The sequence below is a fragment of the Telmatherina bonti genome, assembly GCF_933228915.1.
Source record: "Telmatherina bonti genome assembly, chromosome: 6".
Lineage (NCBI taxonomy): Eukaryota > Metazoa > Chordata > Actinopteri > Atheriniformes > Telmatherinidae > Telmatherina > Telmatherina bonti.
Window position 1 is genome coordinate 12,178,912 of NC_136624.1, and position 24,198 is coordinate 12,203,109.

Genomic DNA, 24,198 nt, shown 5'->3' on the forward strand with positions numbered 1-24,198 from the left:
GGCTGACACACAAGCCATGAAGAATTACACAGTGGCTGACAGGAAGGTTGGAAAACAGTGTGGAAGTGCACTAAGAAACGAGAGGAGGCGGGCGCACGGGCTTGTGGTCGGACCGCCGAGAGGCCGCTGATGCATCCGTCCTTGCTGCCGTTACTGATAAAACTGGTTAACATCCTTTTACTCCCCGGCAGGTTTCTCTTTGACCGAGTTTCTGTCCAGAGGAGAGTCCCACTGAAGCTGCAGAACACGAATGTCTCTGGTGGGCAGGAAAACACGAGACCAAAAGCAAAAAAAGGGAAAACAGAAACCGTCCTCCTCTTCCTCCCGTGTCAATGATCCGTTCAGATCTCTGCGACCTCCCGATCTGATGGAGGAATGCTGTTAGATCCCGAGGTCGTTGTAGCTCACGTACTCCGTTTTCGCTGCCGGGCCTGCAGAGGAAGAGGAGACACAGATGTCAGCATCACTTCGGGTGGTTTGTCAGATGAAGGTGAATGATGATGAGTGAAGCGTGACTTAATGCAGATCTGAATTCAACCATCCTGACGCTTTTATAGACGAGGTCTGAAGTCTGAAGGACAGAGCGGTTTGATTGACAGCTCAGCTTCATCACTCAGGAAAATGTCTTTTTCTACGATTGTTGTCTGAGTGTTCAGAGATCACAAGTCAGAAAAAAAAAGAAGAACTGAGTCATCAAATATGAGTTTTTCCAAAAAATAAAAAATAAGAAAAAGAAAAACATGAGAAATGGGCTGAAAGTCTGAATGTCCACACTATTCCCGACGTCGTGACTGATATAGCAGCCCAATTTTCTAGGGGAGTCCGAATGTCCAGAGAGAAAAAAGTAGTGCACTCATAATTACCCACAATGCATCTTGAAAGGTAATGAGCACCGATGGTCATGGGACCGGTCAATACAGACCACAATGCATTGTGGGCAGGAGCTCAAAGTGGAGCAAGTGACACGAACATCAAAGCAGGTTTAGAATAACTATAGATCATTCATATTATATCTTTATTTGTTGAATAAAGATGCAATAAAGATAGAACAAAACACAATAATGTGGTGGTTGCCATGGTGATTGGTAATCCTGTGACCTGGGTCGAGGAGAAAACAGCCAGCTTTGTGTCCGAATCGCCAACAGACTGAGTGCACTGTGTAGTCAACGGGGTGTAAGGGAAAAGAGTGGACATTCAGGGACAGCCATGGTCTTCTGTGGGGGAGATGTTTTATTCCCACAACAATCAGTACAGACCGAGCGTTTCCACCAGAGATGATGTGGTGATCAGTGAGTTTACTTTCAGCCAATCAGCCTTCACACCTGAAGGTTAAACATCTTGTCCTCATGAGACAATAATTACTTATTGAAATTTAAATATTTCATTTTTGTTTATATTTTTAAACAAAATAAATGTGTCCTGCAGCTGTTTAATCCCACACATGTGCAACACATGAACTGCACATCTTCAAAATGGCACCTGCACTTTTTTTCTTCAGTGATCTGAACATCAGACAGATACAAACCTACTTTGTCATCAAGTTCTGAGTCCTTCCAGATGTCCTCTTACTGAAAGCTTGTGCTGTAGAACGGACAGAGATGCTTCCAAGAGAGCAAATTATTATCATTGTCTGAAGTCCTGATCCAGGCCTCATCTCTGATTTTGTTGTAATCCTTTAAACTGGTGTTGATCAATAGTTCTCTGGCTCTCTAAAGGTTTTTCAGCAAAGATAAAACAATCTGACTGACAGAAAACAGGATTTTTGCAGCTACGAAGTTATTCCGAAACAAACATTAGCTGATAGAAGGAACAGCTTTGGGAAGTCCTTTAGGGAGCCTGGAAAATACTCCTCACCACAACTTAGATCTTACAGCAGTTTTGCAAATCTGGTTCACATGTGATTCACATGTTTTTCACACGTCATGGAGACTGTAATGAAGGATAAAGCTCTTCAGACCAAATATTTACTTTCAATGTCTTTAGAATCTGATCTACTAATCTGATACTGGATTTAGATTTCCACTGTATCATGTTTCAGTCAATCGGCTGTTTCCCGTTTTTCTAGAAATTTTTATTAATAAGTTAGTTGTAATTTGTTTAACAACCAAAGCTTTGTGGTAAATAATATTGGTGATTGGTCAAAGACTTATCGTGTCTCATTTTCAGGCTTTTTGTTTGTAAGTTCTTGGACATTTTGCATCACTTTATGGTAAAAACTTGATTCGTAACCTTGTCATACATAATCTGATGTTTACCTTTTGTCCCCTGCAATAACAAATAATAAATAATATTCAAAAATTATTTTAATAAATTTTACATTTTGTTAAATGGCCAAAAAGAGACTTTAGACTAAAGAAAAAACCCCCAAAAACATTCCTCTAAATTTTGTCTGTTTTGGGTTGGGCTTTAAAGAATGAAGATCATAGTACTTGTAGTTAGAGCTCATTAGGTTTGTCAGCAAGTTTTTCTGCCAGTCACAGACTGTGTTTACAACTTGTGGACCACTGACTTTTATTTCTTCAGCATATTGTGACATAACAAAAAGCAGCTGACTGGATTTTGTTCATTCGCTCTCAACATTTTGATAAAGTCAAGAAAATAAAATGAGATAAAACTGTCAAACAAAACTAAAAAATCCATCATTTGGGGCTGTGTTGATCAAAACATGTGAGAGTTTGATTTATTCGTAGTTCTCAGACAAAGGAGACTTCTGGCCCAAGATCCAACCCTGCATAAGATGGAGGATTGACTTAAAGAGACGATTTGATGCAATCCACAGGTTTTCTTCGTGAGGTAATTATTTTTATGGTTTGGCCTGTGTGATCACGGTCAGAGTAATGTAGATCATATAATAGATTTGTTTTTATTGGCTTATAATTGGACTAAAATGAACTCAATCATGTATTTTAAAATTCAGCTCATCTGGAGATAAACTGCAATAACTAATAATCTGTTTTGTCCTTTCATTGGCCAATGTTTTTCAACCAGCTGCTTCATTCTATTTTTTTGCATTTGACATGTTTATTTAACTTAAAATAGAAACCATGCATCAACCATTCATCTAGGAAACATCAGATGCCCATGCTGGTGGTTGTGTCAACATGAAAACAGAACCCTCAGATATAGAGCGAGGAAAGAGAACAGGTGTGCCCCCCTTTCCCTATCACCCAGGTGACTGCTCCATCCAGTGATAGATGGCTCTGAGCCAAAAGCCCATCATCAATCATGAACAGAAGATAAAAGAGAAAATGTCTGCGTTTGCATATTTAGGTCCGAAGGTGTCACCGAGGCCGACTGTCCAATCAATGCTGTGTTGTAAATGGCAGGTTCTGCAACACTTCACATACCGACTCACACCTCTTTTCCTCTCTTGGATGTAGATGTGTTTTCTTAAAATGAGGTTTTTGGGATGAACAGGCTCAAAAGGAAGAACCGGCAGCAGAAACATCCTGTTTGTCATCCTCATGCAGGAAAAGCTGCTGTTTACAGTCACTAAAAACAAAGTCCATCTCAGTTCTCAGGTTTTTCTGTGTCAGGACATAATAACGCCATCTGGTCTCCAACTTCAAATGACCGTCATGACAGATCACAATGTGTCATTATTCACTGGAAAGAAACTAACTCAGAATCAGTGAACAATAATTTCTTATTCATGATCCAGCAGCTTGTAGAAGCTAAGTGACGGTTTTCTGGAGGATGTTTTCATTCTTTCATATGACTGTGAAGGAATTTCCATCTTGTCAACACCTTGACTGGTTTTTTAGCCAACCTGTTGAAGATCTGCTGCTATGTTTGAGATCCTTGATCTGTTGCATGAACCAGTTTCAGCCATGCTTCAGTTATCAGAGATTGACAGACATTGTCATCACATCACTCAGTAATATCCAAAGGACAATGTTCAGTTCAGTTAGCAAAGATTTCTAGCTGTGCTGTAGATGACGGATGCAGGTAATTCCTGCCATTCATTAGCAAGATAGACTAAACCTGAAACATTTCCATCAGAAAACAGGACTACAAAAGTTTCAAGTAGGTTCCATAAATAAGTGCTGTTCACATCAAATACAGCTTCCACAGTGCTAGCTAACTGAAGTGCTGTTTGCACCAAGGGGTCTGGCTCAAGATGGGACAGCTGGGTGTTGTGTTGTTCAGTAAACCTCTGAACTAAGTTTCCACAGCTAACTGTACCCTTACCTGGTAGGTGGGAGATAAACTGTACAGTAATAAATGTGTGAGCTATGTAAACTAATAATGCTACTTTATGCTAGCATAAAAACAGCAGCATTTTGAAATCGTCGACACCATAAAAGAAACACCAGTTTCTTTTCACATTTCAAACAATTCCCTGAAAATTTCATTAAAGATTGTCCATAAGTCAGATAATATACTTGGTTTTAATCACACATGTATTAGTAACGGCTGCCTTGTGTATTTTATGTACTTTGAATTGTTGCTCGTTTATATCATCAGAAATGAATGCTATGCTTTCTAAAGCTGCATTGTGTGAGTGACCATTGAGCCCAGTGTAGGGACCAGTTTGACCACATGAAAGGTCATGGGGTTGAATGTTATAAAGGCTTTCAACGATGAGTCTGTTGATTAGCGTCCTTACAGGCCATCTAGTACACAGCTACTGTTGTTTTATGTTATAATCTCAGAATGAATCAAATGCTAATCTCCTATGGAGTCTACAGGTTTTATCATTTTGTAAGGCACCCCCTAGTGGAGCTCTTCTGCAACAAGCACAGTACATAAGTAAGTCGCTGCATCATGAGCATAACTGTTATGCTCATGATGCAGCTAGCTGAATACGGAAATAGAAGGCTAAAAATGATAGCATATTCTCATTTTGTTCTAGAAAGTATTTGCTTTTTCCTGTAAACTTTTAGAACAAGCCACACTTGCTGGGTATTTTTCTAATTGTGCTGTCATGAACTTTAGCATTGATATTAAATGAGGCTTGGAGAGTCTGAGATGTAACCTTTGGCGTTTGTCTTCAAAATAGTTTTTCTGGGAAGATTTGCAGCTGCCTGGAGTTTTTTCTGCTTGTGAATAATCATTGTCTGTAGAATGATGGACATCAGCTAATTTGGAAATGGTTTTATGACCCTTCTCAGTAGATTTTCAGCAACAATTTCCTCTCTAAGATAATTTCTGATGTCTTTCCTCCTTGACATTTTGTTGTCTCTGTCTTTTAGTTTGTGTTCAGTAAACAATGATCTGTCATGATGATCATCTGATGTTCCGAACTTTAACACTGGATCAGTGTTATGGTTGTAATAATACATGGTTGTATTATTTACTGATAAATTACTGTATAGTTGGACTCTGTTTATGATTTCTTGTGAAGAAATGTGAAGAAACAAACTCCTCATTCTGCTCATTGGCAGCCATTTTAAACTTTCCTCATTAGGGCTGTGTAATGATAGAAAGTTTGTTGAGTTCGATGCGTTCACTAGGACATTCTCGCACGAAGTCGAGTCGACCTCCAGCAACAAACGCTTCATTTACTGCTCACAGTTGAGTTTCCTTATTCAAGCCTCAGAATTTTTTTTTAAATTCTGCCACAAGTGTTTGAAAAGCAAATTTCTAAAAACAGAATTGTGAAGTATTTTTCTTGAGCAGCTCCCTGAGCAGCTCTGAGGAGTGTGAGGCTTGTAAAGGGCTCTTTTGGAGAGCAGCAGGGGTGATGCCTTTTTTAAGGGATAGACCCCAGCCTTTGTTGTTTAGGGAATCAAATTTTAGTGAAAAGGGTGAGAGGCATTAGAAAAAAAGAGGATAAGAGATTTTGTCTTTGACGAGCAGCTGAAGACGAAGTCTTTGCTGTTGGAGAATCTGCTCTTGCAGCTAAGAGGATGGAGACGGAAGGACGGCAGGAAGTGATGAGGAGAGGGGATGAAGCCATCTGAAGGAAGCAGGATGGGAGGGTGGCAGGTGAGGAGGAGGCGATGTTTGGTTTTTAAAAATAGAGCGAGGGAGAAAACTGGTAAACTGGAGACCAAACCAGGAGGAATGAGGGAGGAATGTGGATCAACAGATGGCTCTGCTGCTCTTCAGGGATTCCTGATGGAGCAGCAGCTCTGCCACTGTTTCCCCCGCTGCTGGACAGAAACACTGGCTGCAGTCCCACGTCACACCCCCCACCCCCATCGCTGCACTCTAACTAACAGGACTGATTGATGAGCCTTCATTATCGCCGCGCCGTGGGCGGCACCACAGAGCTTTGCTGGCAGCGCCTTCATTATTTAAAGTCAGAGACTCACATCCAGCTACAGTAGCCTCAGTTCCAACCAAGCTGTCATCGCTCTCTGGGAGAACACAAAGAAAACCTCGACTCAAACAATGAACCAATCAATAAAACAAATTATGCCTGGAAAAAAGAACACAAAAACCAACAATTTATGTATATGCTGGATTAAAAATCAGGTTAACATCAGCTGCTGGATGCACTCGGTCAGGCCTGATGGAAATGAGTCTGAAACGACCAGATAATCCATCAGCTCTTTATCAACACCAGCTGCTCTAAATGAGGACAGTTTGTTTATTTATTCCTTTGCTTGGGCTCTGAATCAGTCCCTCCAGGATTTTCTGGCCTTTTTAAAATATTTTCTTTGTTGGTGAATGAAAAACTAAAATGTAGCTTCTTTTTACTCCCTTAAAATTATTTAAACAACTAAAATTCTAATTTTTCAACCTCCTTTACTGAAATACTCTCAGTAAAAGTTTTCTTTTATTCCAATAGAAAAATCAAACTAAACAAATTTCAGGTTCTTCTATCATCATCATCATCATCATCATCATCATCATCATCATCAGATCTGGCAACCTCCGTTATGGTGAATCACCTCGTCTATTCTCTGGATGTGTTATACTGTACAAAAAATGTCAACTGATAAATTTGGTTTGTTTTTCACCACAATGTTGCAACCATAGACTGTATATAACAGACTCTATATAAAAAGATAGACGTAGCCTCCGTGACGTCACCCATAAGTTTTTGAAGAGCTAAACTGAAACTTGGTGGGTGGTTTCCACCATGCCATCTTGGCAGAGGCACACGTGTCGTCTTGCCCGGAAAATACAAATATGAGCAAAGAGGTGGAGCTGAGAGGGCGGCTGTGAGTGGATGATTTACATCGAGTGAATTCCAAGCTTTCTGTAGCTAAGAGCTAACCGAGCTAACCGGAAGATAACAGGAGCTAACCAGCTAACAGAGGTAAGCGGGCTAAAGCTAAGTCACATTGTTTACCGGCTAAAAACTGCAGTTATTCTACGTTCTTCTTACATTGAAGCGGGAGATCCGATACCTGTCAATCAAGGACACACGCCTAAATATGCCAAATTTTGAGATTAAATTACTTTTAAACGGGGGAGTTAAAAAAAAAAAATTCCCTCCCCCCCACAGTTGTCATGAATGTAAACCTGACCTACAAAACCAAACATGGATTGTTGTACCAGGATGTAAGCATGTTTATTTCTGCTGTGAAGTTGGTCCTTTTTAGCACATCTCTACAGAGATTTGCTCTTTTTTGCAGCCTCTAGTGGATGAGGGAGGAACTGCGGATTTATGCACTTCCGCATAGGCTTCACTTATAACCATCGGAGGTTGCTGCTTGACTGCAACACTACAAAACTACAGACAGATAATCTATGGTACCTGGATTATACACTTCTTACATACATACAGACAGACAGACAGACAGACAGACAGATAGATAGATAGATAGATAGATAGATAGATAGATAGATAGATAGATAGATAGATAGAAGTTCATTTATCCCTTAAACAAAACATAACAAAGAAATTGAGCAATTTCTCCTATCTGCATGTTCAGAAGCAGAAACAGGAAGTAAAGCTGATGATGTGAACAGTAAGGTAGCGAGGAGGAGCGCTGTGATTGGTCACTGCTGCATTTTTGATGTGCTGGTTTGGACAAAACTACGGTGACATTCGGAATTCAGAAGAATTGGCTGAATCGTGAATTCCTGGAGGGACTGGTACATGTATCATGTTCAGCTCCGTCTGCAAACCACATCCGCTTTGTTTCACATCATCATGGTCTAGATTCTTCAGAGGAGTTGAGTCTACGCTGTGTTCATCAGAAAGATTACGAGTACATCCTGCTGGATGAAGCTGAAACGTGTTATTGTTAGCTTCTTGCTTGCCAACCTCAATTTAGATGAGTAAAAACAGCTTTTATCTCCCCACCAGCTTCAATTTAGCCCAACATGTTGTCATCCAACAGAGAAGAACCCTAAACATCTCAGATCCCAGAGTCTGATAAGATGGAGGGATTTTTCTGTTTCGCCAGACTGCAGTAACATGCTGTAAAGTCTGAGGTGGGGGTCTGAATCTGGTTAAAACACCCCCTCAGCAACGGAGGACGAGTGTAAATCTGCCACTCTGGCTGTCATATGAAGCTCTCCTCATGTAAAAGTTATGAGTCAGTTAGAAGGTGGCGATGAAGAGCCGAGGAGTATTTAACATTCCCTCCACACTCGCCTTCCTCCCATCTTCCCCTCAGTCTGCCTCTCCTCTCTCCTCCTCCTCCTCTGCTAGAAAATGGATCAAGGTCAGGACAGCAAAGCAGAAGAAGATTAATTTGCTCTTACCTCTGATAAATTATGAAATTAGCCTGTCAGGGGGAGAAAAACATGATTTGGTGAGCTGTTCCCAGGAGCCCGAAGGGATCCCACTGCCACGAGGTAATGTGATCACGCAGCCATGTTATTTCAGTTTGCGCCCTTTTTATTCCGGCAAGCATGCAAACTGAGGCTGTTGCTTGATTTTCATTGTTTCATCTCTTTATTTTTGTCACCTTTATTTATTCAGGTAAATCTCATTGAGACACATGGGCTGATTTTCAAGGGCAACATTGTTTAAATATACATAAAACACACAAGATAAAAAGTAATATAGAACAGATTTTTCTTACAGCTGTGGGAAGAAAGATGAGATTTTCTAGATGAAAATATGGAAGTAAACCAGAGGTCGATGTAGGTAGAAACAGATCTAACATGGGGCTTGAACACATAATATGTCCACTTCATGTGTTCCATGTTGAAATGAGTTGTGTTTATTGGTTAGACTCTTAAACACACCCGAATTTACAACTCTGATTCCAATGAAGCTGAGACATAAATACAGTAAATACAACGATTTGCAAATCCTTTTTAACCTACACTTAATTCAAAACACCACAAGGACAAGATATGTGATGTTCAGACCTGTTCCATGCAGCATGTTGCACGTGACAAATTCATAATCAGTAAATATTTGCAAAAAACAACAAATAAATAAGTTTTATGAGTTTGAACATTAAATATTTTGTATTTGTAGTGCATTTAGTTGAATACAGATTTAAAAGGGTTTGGAAAACATTGTATTCTGTCTTTATTTACATTGTACACAACGTCCCAGCTTCATTGGAATTGGGGTTGTAACTGGGCTTGTTGACACCTGAGCAGGTGTTGGGATCATGTTTTACCTGCACAGGTAGTTCAGTTACAATGTTATTACCAAGATGGAGATCAGTGACTGATCAGAAATCTTCAGGGTTCAAACTGTTGATTATTTATCTGCTTCGTTTAGTTTTTTTTTTACTTTGAAATAAAAAACAAGTTAAAACCAGAAAGAAAAATTCTTGTTAATTTTTCTAAACTAAAATTATATACCAGTTTATTCATTGAATTGTATTGTTTTTATTGCTTCTAGAGAAAAAACGGTGGGTACATGTACGTATCATGACTGTCATGAGCTCCTAGTCTTCGTTTGTGTCGCAGGTCACTTGTGTTGATGCGAGGTAACATGTCGTATGTGCAAGTACTCTGAGTTGCTCATGCAAAGAGCAGTATGAACACGAGATCAAAGATCAACACAATGACAGTTTTAAAGAGCAGCTCTCAGACTGTTACCACAGCTACCAGTATCTTTATGATTCTTCCCCCCAGTGTGTTTGGACAGTGACAAACACTTGTGCCTTAGTTTGCAACAGATTGGAAACGTTTTGGGCGATGATGCAGAGACTTGCCAAGAAATAATCTGTAAATACGACGTGACTGTCAGATTGGCCTTCTCACAGCAGCTTGTACAGACGGTGAAGAGTGTTGACGTGCACGTTTGCACACAGCAAGTCTAATAGAAGACCTCAGTCTGAAATGGAAACAGAGAACTGTGGCGTTTTCATGCTTGATGAGGTTTAATCCTGATGATTCTTTTATTAATGCAATCAGAATTCTAGCTGGCTCTCCTGGGAAGGTGATGAAGAGGACAGCCAAGTGCACATCTTCCAGTTTTTATGTACATATACATACATATATCTACATATGTATATATATATATATGTGTATATATATATATATATATATACATATATATATATATGTATATATATATATATATATATATATATATATATATATATATATATATATATATATATATATATATATATATATTTATACATATATATATATATATATATATATATATATATATATATATATATATATATATATATATATATATATATATATATATGTAAAATTATTTAGAATACCTTACAACTTAGAAAAATGACTTAACTCTTAAATAACTTTTCTATTTGAATTTTTAGACTATTTATAAAATCTGACGTGAAAAAAAGAAACTAAAACATAAAAATGAAATAGTGACTTATAGGTTATGTTCTTTGCTCTTATAGTTATGGGTAGTCTAGCCAACCATTACTTATGTAGCAATGGGGATGTTACCTGATGCACTGAGAAGTACCTCGCTCTAATATATTAATGTGTAAATTTATGCCAATATTGCCGTCTCTAATTTATTTCTCCTTTTTTTCCGCAGGTCTTCCTGAATCAGTGCAGTTGTACGTGTTGTTCTGTCTTTCCTGTCCTCTCCACTCCAACCAGTCGAGGCAGATGGCTGCCCTCCCTGAGTTGGGTTCTGCCGGAGGTTTTCTTCCTGTTAAAGGGGAGTTTTTTCCTCCCCACTGTCGCTGCGTGCAGCTCAGGATGGGGGATTGGATCGAAGTCATGACTCGATGCAATCAGTTGGTTTTTATTATAGGATATGTATGAATTGGCTCGAAATGATGTGTATGTTGATCCGTATATGTAAAGTGCCCTGTGACAACATTGTTGTGAAGTGGCGCTATACAAAAAAAGTTGAATTGAATTGAATTGAATAGGTGTCCTGATGAATGACATATGAAGTAATAAATGTGAGCACTTGTCCTGCATCTGCACAGATGTTTAAATTTGAGGAAAAAGTGAATCTTTGATCTCACCTGGTGACAGGTGACAAATATCTTTTAGTTTCATCAAAAATTCATCTGACTGCTGCTTTTATGGAAGAAAAAGTTTATTTTCAGTCCATAAACATGTGTTTTGTCTCTGCAGCTTTCAAAAAGCCCAAGCAGTAAGGGTGCAGTGAAACGGTTTCAGATTCTGAGCTATGAACGACGCTCTTCAACACACCAAGATCATAAATGACTGTTAGCTGACTGATGGATGTTTCTGTGGTTGAACCAGCCGACACTACATGTGATCCCATCTGTATCGAGACCTGCAGAAAGTTTTTATTCAGCTTCATTTTGTCATTTTGCCTCCATATAAAGACAGCAGATGTAAAACAAACAAACAACAACACAGCTCTGCATCTGATTCCAGAAATAATTTGATTATTCTGGAATCAGATGCAGAGCTGTGGTGGAAGATATGTGACTTTTTTGTTACAAATTCATCATTTAAAGATCAAATTTATCAGAAAAAATTCTTGAACTTGTTGGTGGTTTCCTTACAAGTGGATAAAATCATTTCAAACTTGGAGAAATCCCATAAAACTCAGGATATTCCATGTAACAGTGTTTTACTACAGCAATGTTCTTGTTTGTGGTGTTGTAACTCTGTATCGCACACTCACTGATATACTTGGAAATTCAAATTTACAACCATAGAAAAGGGTGTTATTATACGATTGGAGAACCTCATAACCCTTTAAAACTTGGATTCCTTTTTTCTGATAAAGCAAAGATTATGCTGTAATAGGTGGGTCTGCACTATTTTTATGCTTGAGACAGATCTCAGAGAAGTAGCTGGAATACAGCCTGATTTTTAACGATTAGTGTGGAGAACTCAGTGTGGTTCTATGACTTCATGGACTAGCATGCAGAGGTATTTTGCATTTCCAATGAACTGTATAAATATGGTTAATAGCCTATAAGATAGTTTAGAAACAGCTGTCTGTAGTCCAACTGCAGACAAGGGAGATGTCTGACAATCAAACTTTCAGTCTGGTATTTTCCTCTCCAGTTGGGGTGTTACGAGTCTAACCTCACAGATATGCTGCTTCTATTTCTGTCACACAGTAGACACCTGATTCAGAGGTTACGGTGTAGGGATGTCACAATTTAACAATTAATCCTGGAATTTAACACTATGACAAAGTAATTGTAAAGATTCCTCAATATTGTCGTTTTACATATAAGACCACGTCCAAACAACGATGAGAGATCAGTGCAACTTGCACAAAAACAAAGTTATTTAATTAATTGGTCATCCTATGAACATCATCTGATCTACGGGATGAAAAGTATCAGAAACTACATGAATAAGGAGGATAGAGGGGTTTTTTGTGGAGCCAGTTTACTACTTTATTAAAATTTTATAACTGAGATTATGGCAAATTGTGACTTACTTAACATGAATGATAACTTTGCTGTTTTTGCATTCATACAAAAAAGTGTTTATTCTACAGATTCCTGTCTGCATTGACATGGTAACTGTGACATCCCTTCTGTATATAGATCCAAAAGTAGAGACAAAAGTAACCAATATCCCATCTGGGAAACACTAAACTAACCTAATATGCAGGTCTTTGGATAGTGGGAGGAAACTGATCTATCCGGAGAGAACCTATGCATACACATGGAGAACATGCAAAGTTCTCACAGAAAGGCCGGTTCAAACCTTCCACCAGCAGGGGCTTGAACCAGCGAGAGGCTGCACAGTGGTGTAGTGGTGCACTGCGGCTTTACAAGAAGAAGTTTGCTGGTTCGAAAATGCAAAATAAATGTGATTATTGTCATAACGCGAACATGTCATTGACAATAACTGTACCAAGAAAATCTGTAATAGTGATCATCCCTACTACTGAAGGGACTTTGGCTGGAAATTTCCATGTTCATTGTAGATCTGCATGTGAGTGCTCTCCAGATTCAGAGATGGCTGGTTTGACTGTATAAATATCATCACTGATATATGCAGATATCATCACATTCTTGTCTGCTTTCCTTCCTTTTTCTGCATCAGGACAGATGTTCATTACAGATACAGAAAACCAGGAAACATTGAAAAGATCTTCTCGGGGGAATTTTAAAAATAACTTCAATCATTAATCAGTCTGACCCCGATTGATCAGATGAATATTTCTGAGTGTGAAGGAAAATAATGAAACATGTAAATGAAGGTCATGAGGTCCAACAGTAAAATACTGTTTGCATGATTTTCTTTTGAACTAAACCAAAAGAAATTCCCAAAATATTTGGGCTGTCAGTTTTAGTTCTAAGAGTCGATTACAAGTATGATTTTCAAACAATATTTTCCCGAAACATTTTATTAGAGGAAAATCTTTTATATATATTTTTGCATCATGTCTATAAATCAGATTTATTTGATTTCCAAGACTTCCCCAAAAAACTGATGCTGTTTGAAATAACTAAGGCGATGGAATAAAGATAAAATTAGAAATAGTGAAGATTTGAAGGACCACTTTGAAAGATGGTGGATAAAGTGACACAATTACATGTATAATATTGATAATCTATAGAGCATACTGTATTTACTGGGACATACAGTCCTGATTTTCTGAAACAGATAATACGTTGTTAAAAAAAAAAAAAAAAAAAAAAAAAGAAGCTCTGAGTCTATTTGTCACAACAAGAAGTAAAAACTAAATAATCATCCAAAAGTCAATAATCCTCCAGCAATCCTTTATTGGAGTTGTCCTCCTTTTCCTGCGGTGTGAAGGGGGTCATTGGGTTTCTACAGTACCACAGGTCTGAGCAACTACAAAGTCATCAAACTGATAACAATAGCATTTACTGAACTCAGGGCGCATTCACACCAGAGCGGTCCTGTGGACTATACTGGACTAGTATTCCTGCTGAGAAACTTTGCATCACTCATGTTTTTAAATTTGGGAAATAACACTTGCCATGCGAGCTGTCCAGGGTGTACCCTGGCCAAAGACTGCTGGGATAGGCTCCCGCTTCCCCGCGACCCTTAATCAGACTAAGTGGTTAGGATAATGAATGAATAAAAACTTGCCATAGGCGATATTGTACCTTCCTTACCTGCCATTTTATCGTGGATGTGGGGTTTGTGTGTCCTCGGAGCAATGTTGTCGGAGGCTAAGCCCCTTGTAAAATCACCCATGGCAAACAGGCTTTTAGGGGATGGGATCAGACTAAGTGCACCTGAAAGACTCCCATGATGACTAAAAACACTGGATCCAGGTTTCCCTCTGGCACCCTCTGGAGCCAGGTCTGGGTGTGGTGGCACAAAGACAAGCATCTTTGCCCATGGGATGCAGTCAGGCTTAGCTTGAAAGGATAACATGGGCCCCACTCCTGCGGGCTCACTACCCGCAGGAAGTGCTGTATATGGGGTCGGGTGCACTGTGAGCTGGGCGGCAGCCGAAGGCAGGGACCCTGGTGATCTCATTCTCAGCTGCAAAAACTATCTCTAGGGATTTGGAGATGGTACTTGAGGTCGCACAATTCCAGCCAGTTGGACTCATCTCAATGCATAGCTTGCCTCTGGAACCAGTGTCGTCAAAAAGGGCAGGACACTCTTCCACTCTGAAGTTGGTTCTAATGAGAGGCACCAAACAGGTGTGGGTATACTTAATACCTTGGTGTGAGTAAGAATGTAGATCAAATGGTAAACTAAGAGCTTCACCTTCTAGTTCAGCTTGTTCCTCTCCACGATGGACCTTTATGTTGGTGCCAGTATCTTGGGGTTCACTCCGGTGGACAAAAGGGGAGCTTCCCTCTGCTGTAGGCTGATAGGTCTTGACTGCTGTTTGTGCTTATGTACAGAACAGCAGCTCAAAGTATCCACCCTATTGTTTGTGTGGGGGACTTCAATGCTCACATTGGCAATGACAGTGAGACCTGGAGGGGCATGATTGGGAGATTGCTCCAGGAGTATTCAGGGTACAACCCATTGTATGGGCTACCCAGTCCTTGTAAGACTGTCTAATGTCAGAGCTTGGTCTACATTGCCAGCAGTAACTCAGAGTCATTTCCAGTGAGGGTTGGACTCTCCAAGGATAACCTTTATCACAGATTCTGTATAACTCTTATGGACAGAATTTGTAGGCACAGCCATGAGGGATCTGGTGTGGTGATCTCAGTATTGGGTTTATGCTTTTTGCAGTGCATGTGTTTCTGTTGGTTTCATCTGGTCATCATCTCCACCTCTCGCTTGAATGATAAGAAGTGGTTGGGATGAAGATCAGCACCTGAAAGGCGGACACCGCTTTAGGTCAGGAATTAAGTCCGGCCCCAGGTATAGGAGTTCAAGTATCTTGGGGTCTTGTTCACAAGTGAGGATGGAGTGTGATAGCCCCCACTTTTAAGCCAAACAAAATGCCTATTTGAAGAAGACTTGGTTTGCCTCTTTGGTCTGCATGAGATTGCAAAAGAACATTCACATTACACCAAACTAATCATGCTATCAGTGGTACAGGACCAGGGTTTGATTTAGGTCGACCAAACGATGATGGTGTGAATGCCTCCTCAGAAAACAAATTTCCCTGTGAGTCAAAAAGAAATCATTCTTATATCTTTTATTAGGAAAGATAAAACTTATTTTTTATTTCTGTCCTCCAAGTGAATGCAATAGTTTTCTAAAGTAAGCTGCAGGCTCACCAGAAGGTGGTGCTAAATCCTCCACTCTGCATTTTTAAACATCAGAGAAGTTTATGTTCTCATCAAGATACAGTGGATCTTCATTCAGAAGAATCAGAGAACTTTGATTCTTGCTGACATTAGTGAGGTGGAAGTTTCTCAGACCGTTTCTGTTTCCGTTCAGGAAAAAAGATTCTCCGTAAAAGTTTTATGCTGCTGTTGATTTGAGGAACTTTTTTTCCCCACTTTCCCACATATTTTCACAAGTTCCAGCAGGAATTTTACAGGTTTTACCAGTCAGACATGAACATAGTGGTTTTCTCCATTGTCGTCAGTACTCACTGTTTGGGTCCACATTCTCACAAAGCTCCGTCTTGGCCTCTCCGTTGGGCCGGTCGCTGGACTTTTGAGAGAGGCGGGTCGACATGGTGGCGGCGGTGACAACGGCCTTGAAAGATCGTTTCCTCTTCTGCACGTTGAGCTCTGGATGGAAGATGATGACGTAGACTTTGGGCATGTAGAGCATCCCAAGAGCGACAGATGCGCTCAGGTTCATGGAGATGGTTAGCGTGGTGGTCTGAATGTAGAGCTGAGGGGGCAGAAAGAACACATTTGTTACCTGGATGATGGTAAAACAATAAGGAACATCTTTTCTCTGCTTCTTATCGCTGGACTTCATCAAGAGTAAGACTTTACGCAATGAACCAAAAAAAAACCCCTCAGAATTAGAAGATGGTGTTCTAGTATTACGAGGTAGTGATTCAGTCATGTCAGAGATGTAACAGAACCTCAGAGATCTGTTAAAGAATCAAAGTCTGGACATTTTTTATGAGAGGGTGAGGAATTGTTTCTTATTATCTTATGTATTCTCGACCCTCACCTGCAGATGAGAACTGCAGCAGCTGGCCGATCCTCACTATTAATGTTTTATGTGCTGTGTATATTGGCCTTGCATCTGAAGCTGTGGCCCTCTGAACCCAATAGAGCGCTGGTATGGGCCCGAGATGAATGCATAAAGAGGCCCGGCAGTGCCGTAATGGGATTCCCAGAGTGGCTTTCACAGAGTGCAGGCCCACTGTATTTATGTGTTATGGTCCTGCTGTCACAGGCTGATGGATGCCATTTATGGAGAGGAGTCAGAAGAGGCCGAGGGGGTGAGGGGAAGGAAGATGTGTGGTTTCAGAAAGAAGCAGGGCGGACATACAGAAATGATTAGATGGACTCTTGTCTGGTGCCTGATGTCCTGACATGACATGATCACAGAAAGTGAAAAGGCAAAAATATTCTTCAAATTGTGAATAATTCAGAGAGAATCCCTGGATTTTCACGAACAGCATCAATTTAGCACCTGTTAGACTCAGTCATGTTGATACAACACAATTCAGTCTTTCCATAATTTTAATCACTTTGTCAATATATAGCGAAAGCATGTGAGATCTCAAACCATCCTGGACAGATGGCAGCAAAAGAGCAGAGCAATCTGAAGTGTCAGACAAAATCTAGGTAAATTGAATTATGTCCCCATGTTATCACTTACCTGTCTATTTATTTTTTTTTTACTGATATTTATTCAAACTGTTTTCTTTTTAAACAGACTACTTATGCAGTGTTCGCTAGAAAACACACTAAGTGGATGAAAATTTTTATTCGCTGTTGGACATTTTTCCATTCCATTAAATTACTTTCTTGTACAATTAGGCAGTTTTTGTTTGTCTAACTTCATTTACATGAGTTAGGCCAGGTAATTATTCCTATGAACTGATTATATGAACACAGTTATAAATGTGGATAATTTTATGGATTTGTGTTAACTGGATTATAATTGGACTCCAGTGAACTGGATTGAATTTTCTATGTCTGTAAAACTCTCTTCAGATGCCTTTACTGTAGCTGAACTGTAGCTGTATAAATGAAACTGAGCTGAACTGAAATGTGTGTGTGTGTGTGATGGTCAGAGTGTGTGTCTGAAGTCTGTAAATGAGACTTTAATCCAGAGAGAGTCAGACGGAGATAAGCAGAGGAAATGGCAGAATCAGAACGACCTGATCTGGTGGTTCTGTTATCGGACCACAAAGGTTATGTGAGACTCCAGAACTGGACCACAGGCAGGTTAAGTGGATCATTTATCTTCTTAAGCTGAAGCTGTGGTCAGCGGCTGTTGTTTTAAAGAAGCTGTGATTATCTGGAAGGAGGGCAAAATGTCAGCGAGCCTCGCTCTGATAGAAACACACTGCAAGTGGATTAATATTAAAGGACTTCCTCAGGTTGGTGCAGTCTGTTCCTCTGGCAGCTGCACTTTATATCTGACAGCAGTCATGAAGAAAAACAAGGCGCCCTCTACATCACAGATTTTCTCTCATTTACATTTAGTCTTTCAGCAGAACAACACTGAGCTTCAGAAAGCAGGCTGAGCAGCTCCTTTCCAAACAGGCGGGTACATAAATCTGTCTGATGGATCAACACAGGATCATTTCTGCATCTTTCCTTCCAGTTTAATGAAACACCTTCACCAGGCCAGCTCCAGAGGGTCAGTTCAAGCATTTATCTGATTATTAATTGCTTTTCAAGAATAAGCTATATGAATATTGTATGAGGACCAGCAGGCTAAACACTCGCAGAAGCAAGAAGGAATTCAGGTCGGGAAAGAGAATGCCATATTTCCAAGCCTGGGGTGAAGTTCAGAAGCTGCTGCTTTTCCTAAATATACACTATAGTACCAAAAGTTTTGGGCCTTCCCCTCCATTTGAACTTTAATAGCACCCTATACTTAATCTGTTGGGTTTTATCTTTTAATACCTCATTCATCATATCTGATACATCAGTTTCTGAAATAGCAGATCTGCACAACTTGCACAAAAACAGGCAGTTGATAAATGGGTCTTCCTGACCATTCTCCTAATTGTGAGGCTTAAAAACTAGAAACTGGTAGAAACGGCCCAAAACCCTGTAACAATGTCACATGTTGGCCTTTTTATGAAAATATTTGGTACTACAATAATTCTGATACTAATCTCACAGTAACAACCACTAAAGATCTGGCATCCTCAATGCAACGTCTAAATGCCCATTTATGCTCAACGCAGATGGATGAATATTTTTGTCCACCTCCTGTGTCAATGGTGTAATTTGGTCAGTCTTCAAGAGGCTTAAATATCATTCACTTGATGCATATAGCTGAGCAATACCTCCAGAAATTGCTGGGAAAGAATTGAGTTGTATATAGCTGACATGCAACCAGAAGCACTTTGTCCGGTTCAGGGTCGTGGGAAGCTGGAGCCTTTCCCAGCAACCATTCGGCGAGAGGTAGAGTACAGATTGGGCAGGTGGCCAGTCCATTGCAGGGCCCAGGTATATCTTTCTGTTTGATAACACGAACTTAATGAGGCATTCTACAACCTATGTTGAACTTATCTTGCCATGACAAATCCATCAGAATGAAGTTTTTTCTGACTTTGTTCCACTAGTTCATTAACAAAATGTTTGTTTCCTCCTGTATTTGTAGGAACTGAGAAGCTTGACCGGTAGTTTATGGTTGGACAGTTTCCTTCATCGACGGTGCTTGCTGTATGAAAGAAGTGATTTATAACATAAATAATAAAAAAGGTTTGGGAGTGACGTTGAGGTAAATCAGAACCACACCTGTGCTTCAACTTCTGCAGGACCAGAGTCCCACGTGGGGAAATGAATTGATGGAAACAGACTGAGGTCTGATCAAACTGCTGCTTCACCCAGACTGTTTGTTTCTTTCCTCCACCCATCAGGAAGTTTTAGGAAGGACAGGTCAACGTTAGCTCCAACTTTTATCTCATTTGATTTCAAAGAATCAGAGCATGTTTTCTCCCCTTTACATCACTCCTTATCTGTTTGAGCAGTTTGTGAGTTAAATGGTCTCAGTGGGAGCGAAGAACCAAACCCTGTTAATTAGAGATGTGTTGGGGTCCCTGAGTGAGGAGAAAACACTGCAGCAAACTGCTCCTGGATCAGATCCACTCCCATCATTGACTCAACCAACCCATTGATGTGTGATCCAAGCAGGAGGAGCAGCTGAGACAATACCATTTCTACAATTATGTAGAAAAACAAAAAGACTGCAGCCCAGCTGGACGTCTGAGGCAAAGAACAATGGCAAGAGTGGATTTAGTGGGAAATCCGAGCAAAAAAAGAGAAGAGGGATGAAGATAATGAGGATATTTTTACCTCGAGAGTCAGAACAAACAGAGGAGATGATATGGAAGACAAGTAGGAGGTAAAGATGCTGCTCACAGGGAAAATAAACGTTTGCTCCTGAGAATAAAAAGCCAGGTGATCAAATAGAGAAAAAATAATTAACCTTTGTTTAAAAAGCTGTTAAAAATTTAAAATCATCATCAAAGTCTGATTTGATCAGTATTAAACAAGATTTTAGACATAAAAACATAAAAAAGACAAAAACTATGAAAATAAACTTTCATTAATCTATAATCATTAATCTATTACTAATTTCTTGGGTAGTAATCCCACAAGAATAGCAAGTACATTTAATAATTACTTTGAACAGTGTGCTCGATATAATAAAACAGTTTACAACATTCTCTGTTGTACCTTGCATGATGAACCATGACAAACCTTCAGCTGGAAGGATCAGGACTTTTATCTCTGATACTGCTAAATCATACCTTCACTGCATGATCCTGTCTCTTATAGAATATTGTTTTGCAATATGGTTATTTGGGTTCTGTTGCGGTGGTCTTATAATTGTGTCCATGAATCAGTCTGTTACTGAACATTTATGTGGAAACATGTAAATATCCATACCTGAATTAGCCAAATTTACTGTTGCTATGGAAACAAAGGACCAATAAGCCCATATTTATGTTCAACCAAAATATGTCACTATAGGAGCCATTTTTTTATGAAGACTTGTATATATTGTTTGAGCACTAGGTGGCAGCACTGTATATTTATGGTCACAACCTATTTAAGTAGGAACTTTTGTGCAGATGATAGGTGTTGCTTGTACGAAGGTGAACACAGCTTTTTGACCGTTCATTGTCATGCATGTCCATTGTTTTCTTCCATCATCTATGGACAATATACTGACAATCATCGTGAATTGATTGGTTTCATGATACACATGGTGGACAATAAAAGGTAAAATGAATCAGTGTTTGGCATTGACAATATTGGACGAGACTAGTCTTAGCGATCAAACGCGTCATTTAGAGTTCATGCAAGCAGCACTTCAGGCGCTTTAAGTTTAGGCTTAGTACCTTTACAGTCACTGAAACTCACACATCAGCGATGCCATATTTGTTCTATTTTTTTTATTTTGTTACTGCTCCATCCATCCATCCATCCATCTATTCATCCATCTATCCATCCATCCATCCATCCATCCATCCATCCATCTAACCATCCATCTATTCATCCATCCATCCATCCATCCAACCAACCAACCATCCATCCATCCATCCAACCAACCAACCATCCATCCATCCAACCATCCATCCATCCATCCATCCATCCATCCATCCATCCATCCATCCATCCAACCATCCATCCATCCATCCATCCATCCATCCATCAATCCAACCAACCATTTTCTGCCTCTTATGTGCTTTAACTAAAATAATCTCAGATTCTGTAGAAAATCACAGATTATACAGCAGCTAAAGGAATTCAAATATTTCCATTTCAGCATGACTCTAATTGAAAACTGAGGTTATTTCTCAGTCAGGAAATAGGATGCATATACAACTTTTATTTGTCAAATCAAATCTGTTTTCAAGTCAACACTTATTTTTTATTTTTCATTAATATTGAAGAAGTCTGAATTTTCCATGACAGATTTTTTTTTCTAAAAACGAGTGAATCTGAAGCCTTTAAAGACTGGTGAAGATAACTGGGACCTCTTGAACAGGTGGAGGAGGATTAAAGAGGAAAGAACCAGCTGAGGCGTACGTTTCCTCCGAGTGAAGGTCTAATTACAGCCACATGAAGACAACCTGAGAGAAACCCTGTAAACATTGAAGCTGCTCCTCAGTCTGAATCCTCCTCCTCACCTCCAACATGTCACTTTAAGCAGATGAGTAAACTGAAAAACTTTTTTTTATCTTTAGATGTTCTTCTTTCTTTGGTAAACACTCCACATCATTGCTGACCTGCTTTTTCCCAGTTCTGCACATTTTATTCCCACCTTGTCTTATGCAGCATCATGCTAGCAGAGTGATGGTCTGGCTTTTGCGATAAACATGTTTTCTTTGCTAAGAGGGGCTTAATGGATGTAAAGCTCCGCTTTGATTCTAAAGTATGTTTCGTTAGTTTTATTGCTTTACCATGCTGGACTTCACAGGGAGAACAAATGAAGGAGGAGAGTGAAGAGAAGATGTGGGAAAAGACGAGATAGAAAGGAATAATTATGGTGCAATCGAAACCCAAACAGAGAAACCAGATAGAAATTTGGTACTTAGGAATTCATTCTTTGTGATGCCACTGTTTGTTTTGTGTATATTTGTCCAAACTTTGTATGTCATATTGTCTTTTGACACATCCTTTGACCTTTGGATAGTTTTCCCCCATCATGACGTCATAATCATCTGTGTAATGTCACTTTTTGATCTGCGTATGATCTTTGTGCCACCTTTATATCATCATGATCATCTGTATGATGCGACCTTTTGATCTCTGTATGATCTTTCTCCCCTTAACAATGTCATAAACATATGAGAGGTATCACTGATATTACTTTCTGATCTCTGAATGATCTTTGACCCATGTTTATGACTTATTAATTAAAAGAGCTTCACTGTACCAGCAATGTGTACTTACGGTGTGTTCAGACCAAACGTGTTTAGCTGATCACTAAACCGCCGCGTTTGCCACTTGTCTGGAGCGAGCGGCAAACGCGGCGGAAAAGAGAGAGGGGAAAGGCAGCGCTTTTCTTAGTCTGAATGATACCAGATTCAGTAGAGCAATGGCATGGTTTTATTTAATAAATAAAGCTAGATTGTTGTTGTTGTAGGGCAGTGATGTCACTGTTACTGCAACAAGAGCTGCACTCATCAGAGAGCCGCCACCCCCCAAAAACAAAGCGGTGCTAGGCAACATACCCTGCTACGTTGCCAATCAGTAACATTCCGTTTTTGGAATGGTTATCCTAAATATTGCACGGAGTAATGGCATCTCAGCCCCGTGTCTGGGTTCACCACAGGAATCCTCCAGGAGCTGCGAGCTGATTGCTCTGATTGGTTGACGCACCGCGTCAAGCGGCCAAAGTTCAGCTTTGCCCATCTTTGGCTTTGGACGCGCATTCCGCGCGGAACGCCGACACCCAAAACGCTCAAAACGCGACGTGAGAAAGCTCGACGCCCCCTTGCCGCGCCTCCACATAGACTTTACATGGAAACCTGCCGCTCTTGACGCTCAAAACGCGTTTGATCTGAACACACCGTGAGACTTTAAGACAAGCACACGTTACTGGCAGTCACTGTATGATGTCATATTTCACTTTTTGGTGTGCTCCCGTCTTAAATATGAGGAAGATGAGCTCCTTTTATTCAGATGAAAGCATCTTCATTCACATCATCTAAGGTTGTGTTGACCTGAAACTATTTAAAAGGAATAAACCCCCCCCCCTCGTTACAACACGACATCTGTCCAGATGTTGTCCAACCTTTAGCTGCAGTCAGCAGTTACAGGAATGTTTTTTTAGAGTCCTGTGAAGGAATGAAGCGGTGATGAAAACAGGAAGTGTGAAGGGAAGAGAAGTGAGAGTGATGAGGGTGATGGGGGAGTTTGTCGGAGTGGGATGGTGAGGAGAAAAGGTTAAGTTGGATGAGACGGGAAGCAGCTGGTGGTGCGGCTGCGGTATAAATGATGAATGAGAGAGAAGAGAAGAAGAGAGGGAGGAAGAGGAAAGAGGAGAAGCTATGAAGTTCAGGAGGAAAAGATGGATGGAGATGTCACAACAAGGAGGTTATGATGAAAGACACAAGAGAAGTGGAGGGAAGAAGGAGAAGGACGGTATAAACAGCAGAGCTAAAACTTCTACTGATGCCGCTCCTGTTTGATGAATAATTCTGGGTGAGGAACACCTATAAAAACCTACTCCAGATGTCTGTCTTACCCAGCTCTAAGACTAGTTCCAAGCTTCCTTTTGTCTTCCAGTTTAGGACAAATTTGTTAGCAGTCAGATAAACTGTAAAAAGAGATGAAAATTAAATCCTTGATGTTTTTCAGTTTGCTTTTATGTCTATTAAAAAACAAAAACCCAAGCAGTAAGTCGTGAGTCAGACCTGAATTTCACCAT

The 24,198-nt window shown here is 40.0% G+C and overlaps 1 protein-coding gene across 1 annotated transcript in view; it reads right to left on the reverse strand.

Annotated features, from left to right (window-relative positions):
• Positions 1-381: 381 nt before the first annotated feature.
• The window catches only part of grm7 (glutamate metabotropic receptor 7), a gene marked incomplete at both ends in the record, with an annotated part of 141,083 nt that continues 117,266 nt past the window's right edge, over positions 382-24,198 (reverse strand). The window contains 2 exons of the mRNA XM_079242852.1: positions 382-431; positions 16,254-16,500. Of these exons, the coding sequence (XP_079098978.1) occupies positions 382-431; positions 16,254-16,500 (297 nt within the window). The remainder of the gene's footprint in view (positions 432-16,253; positions 16,501-24,198) is intronic.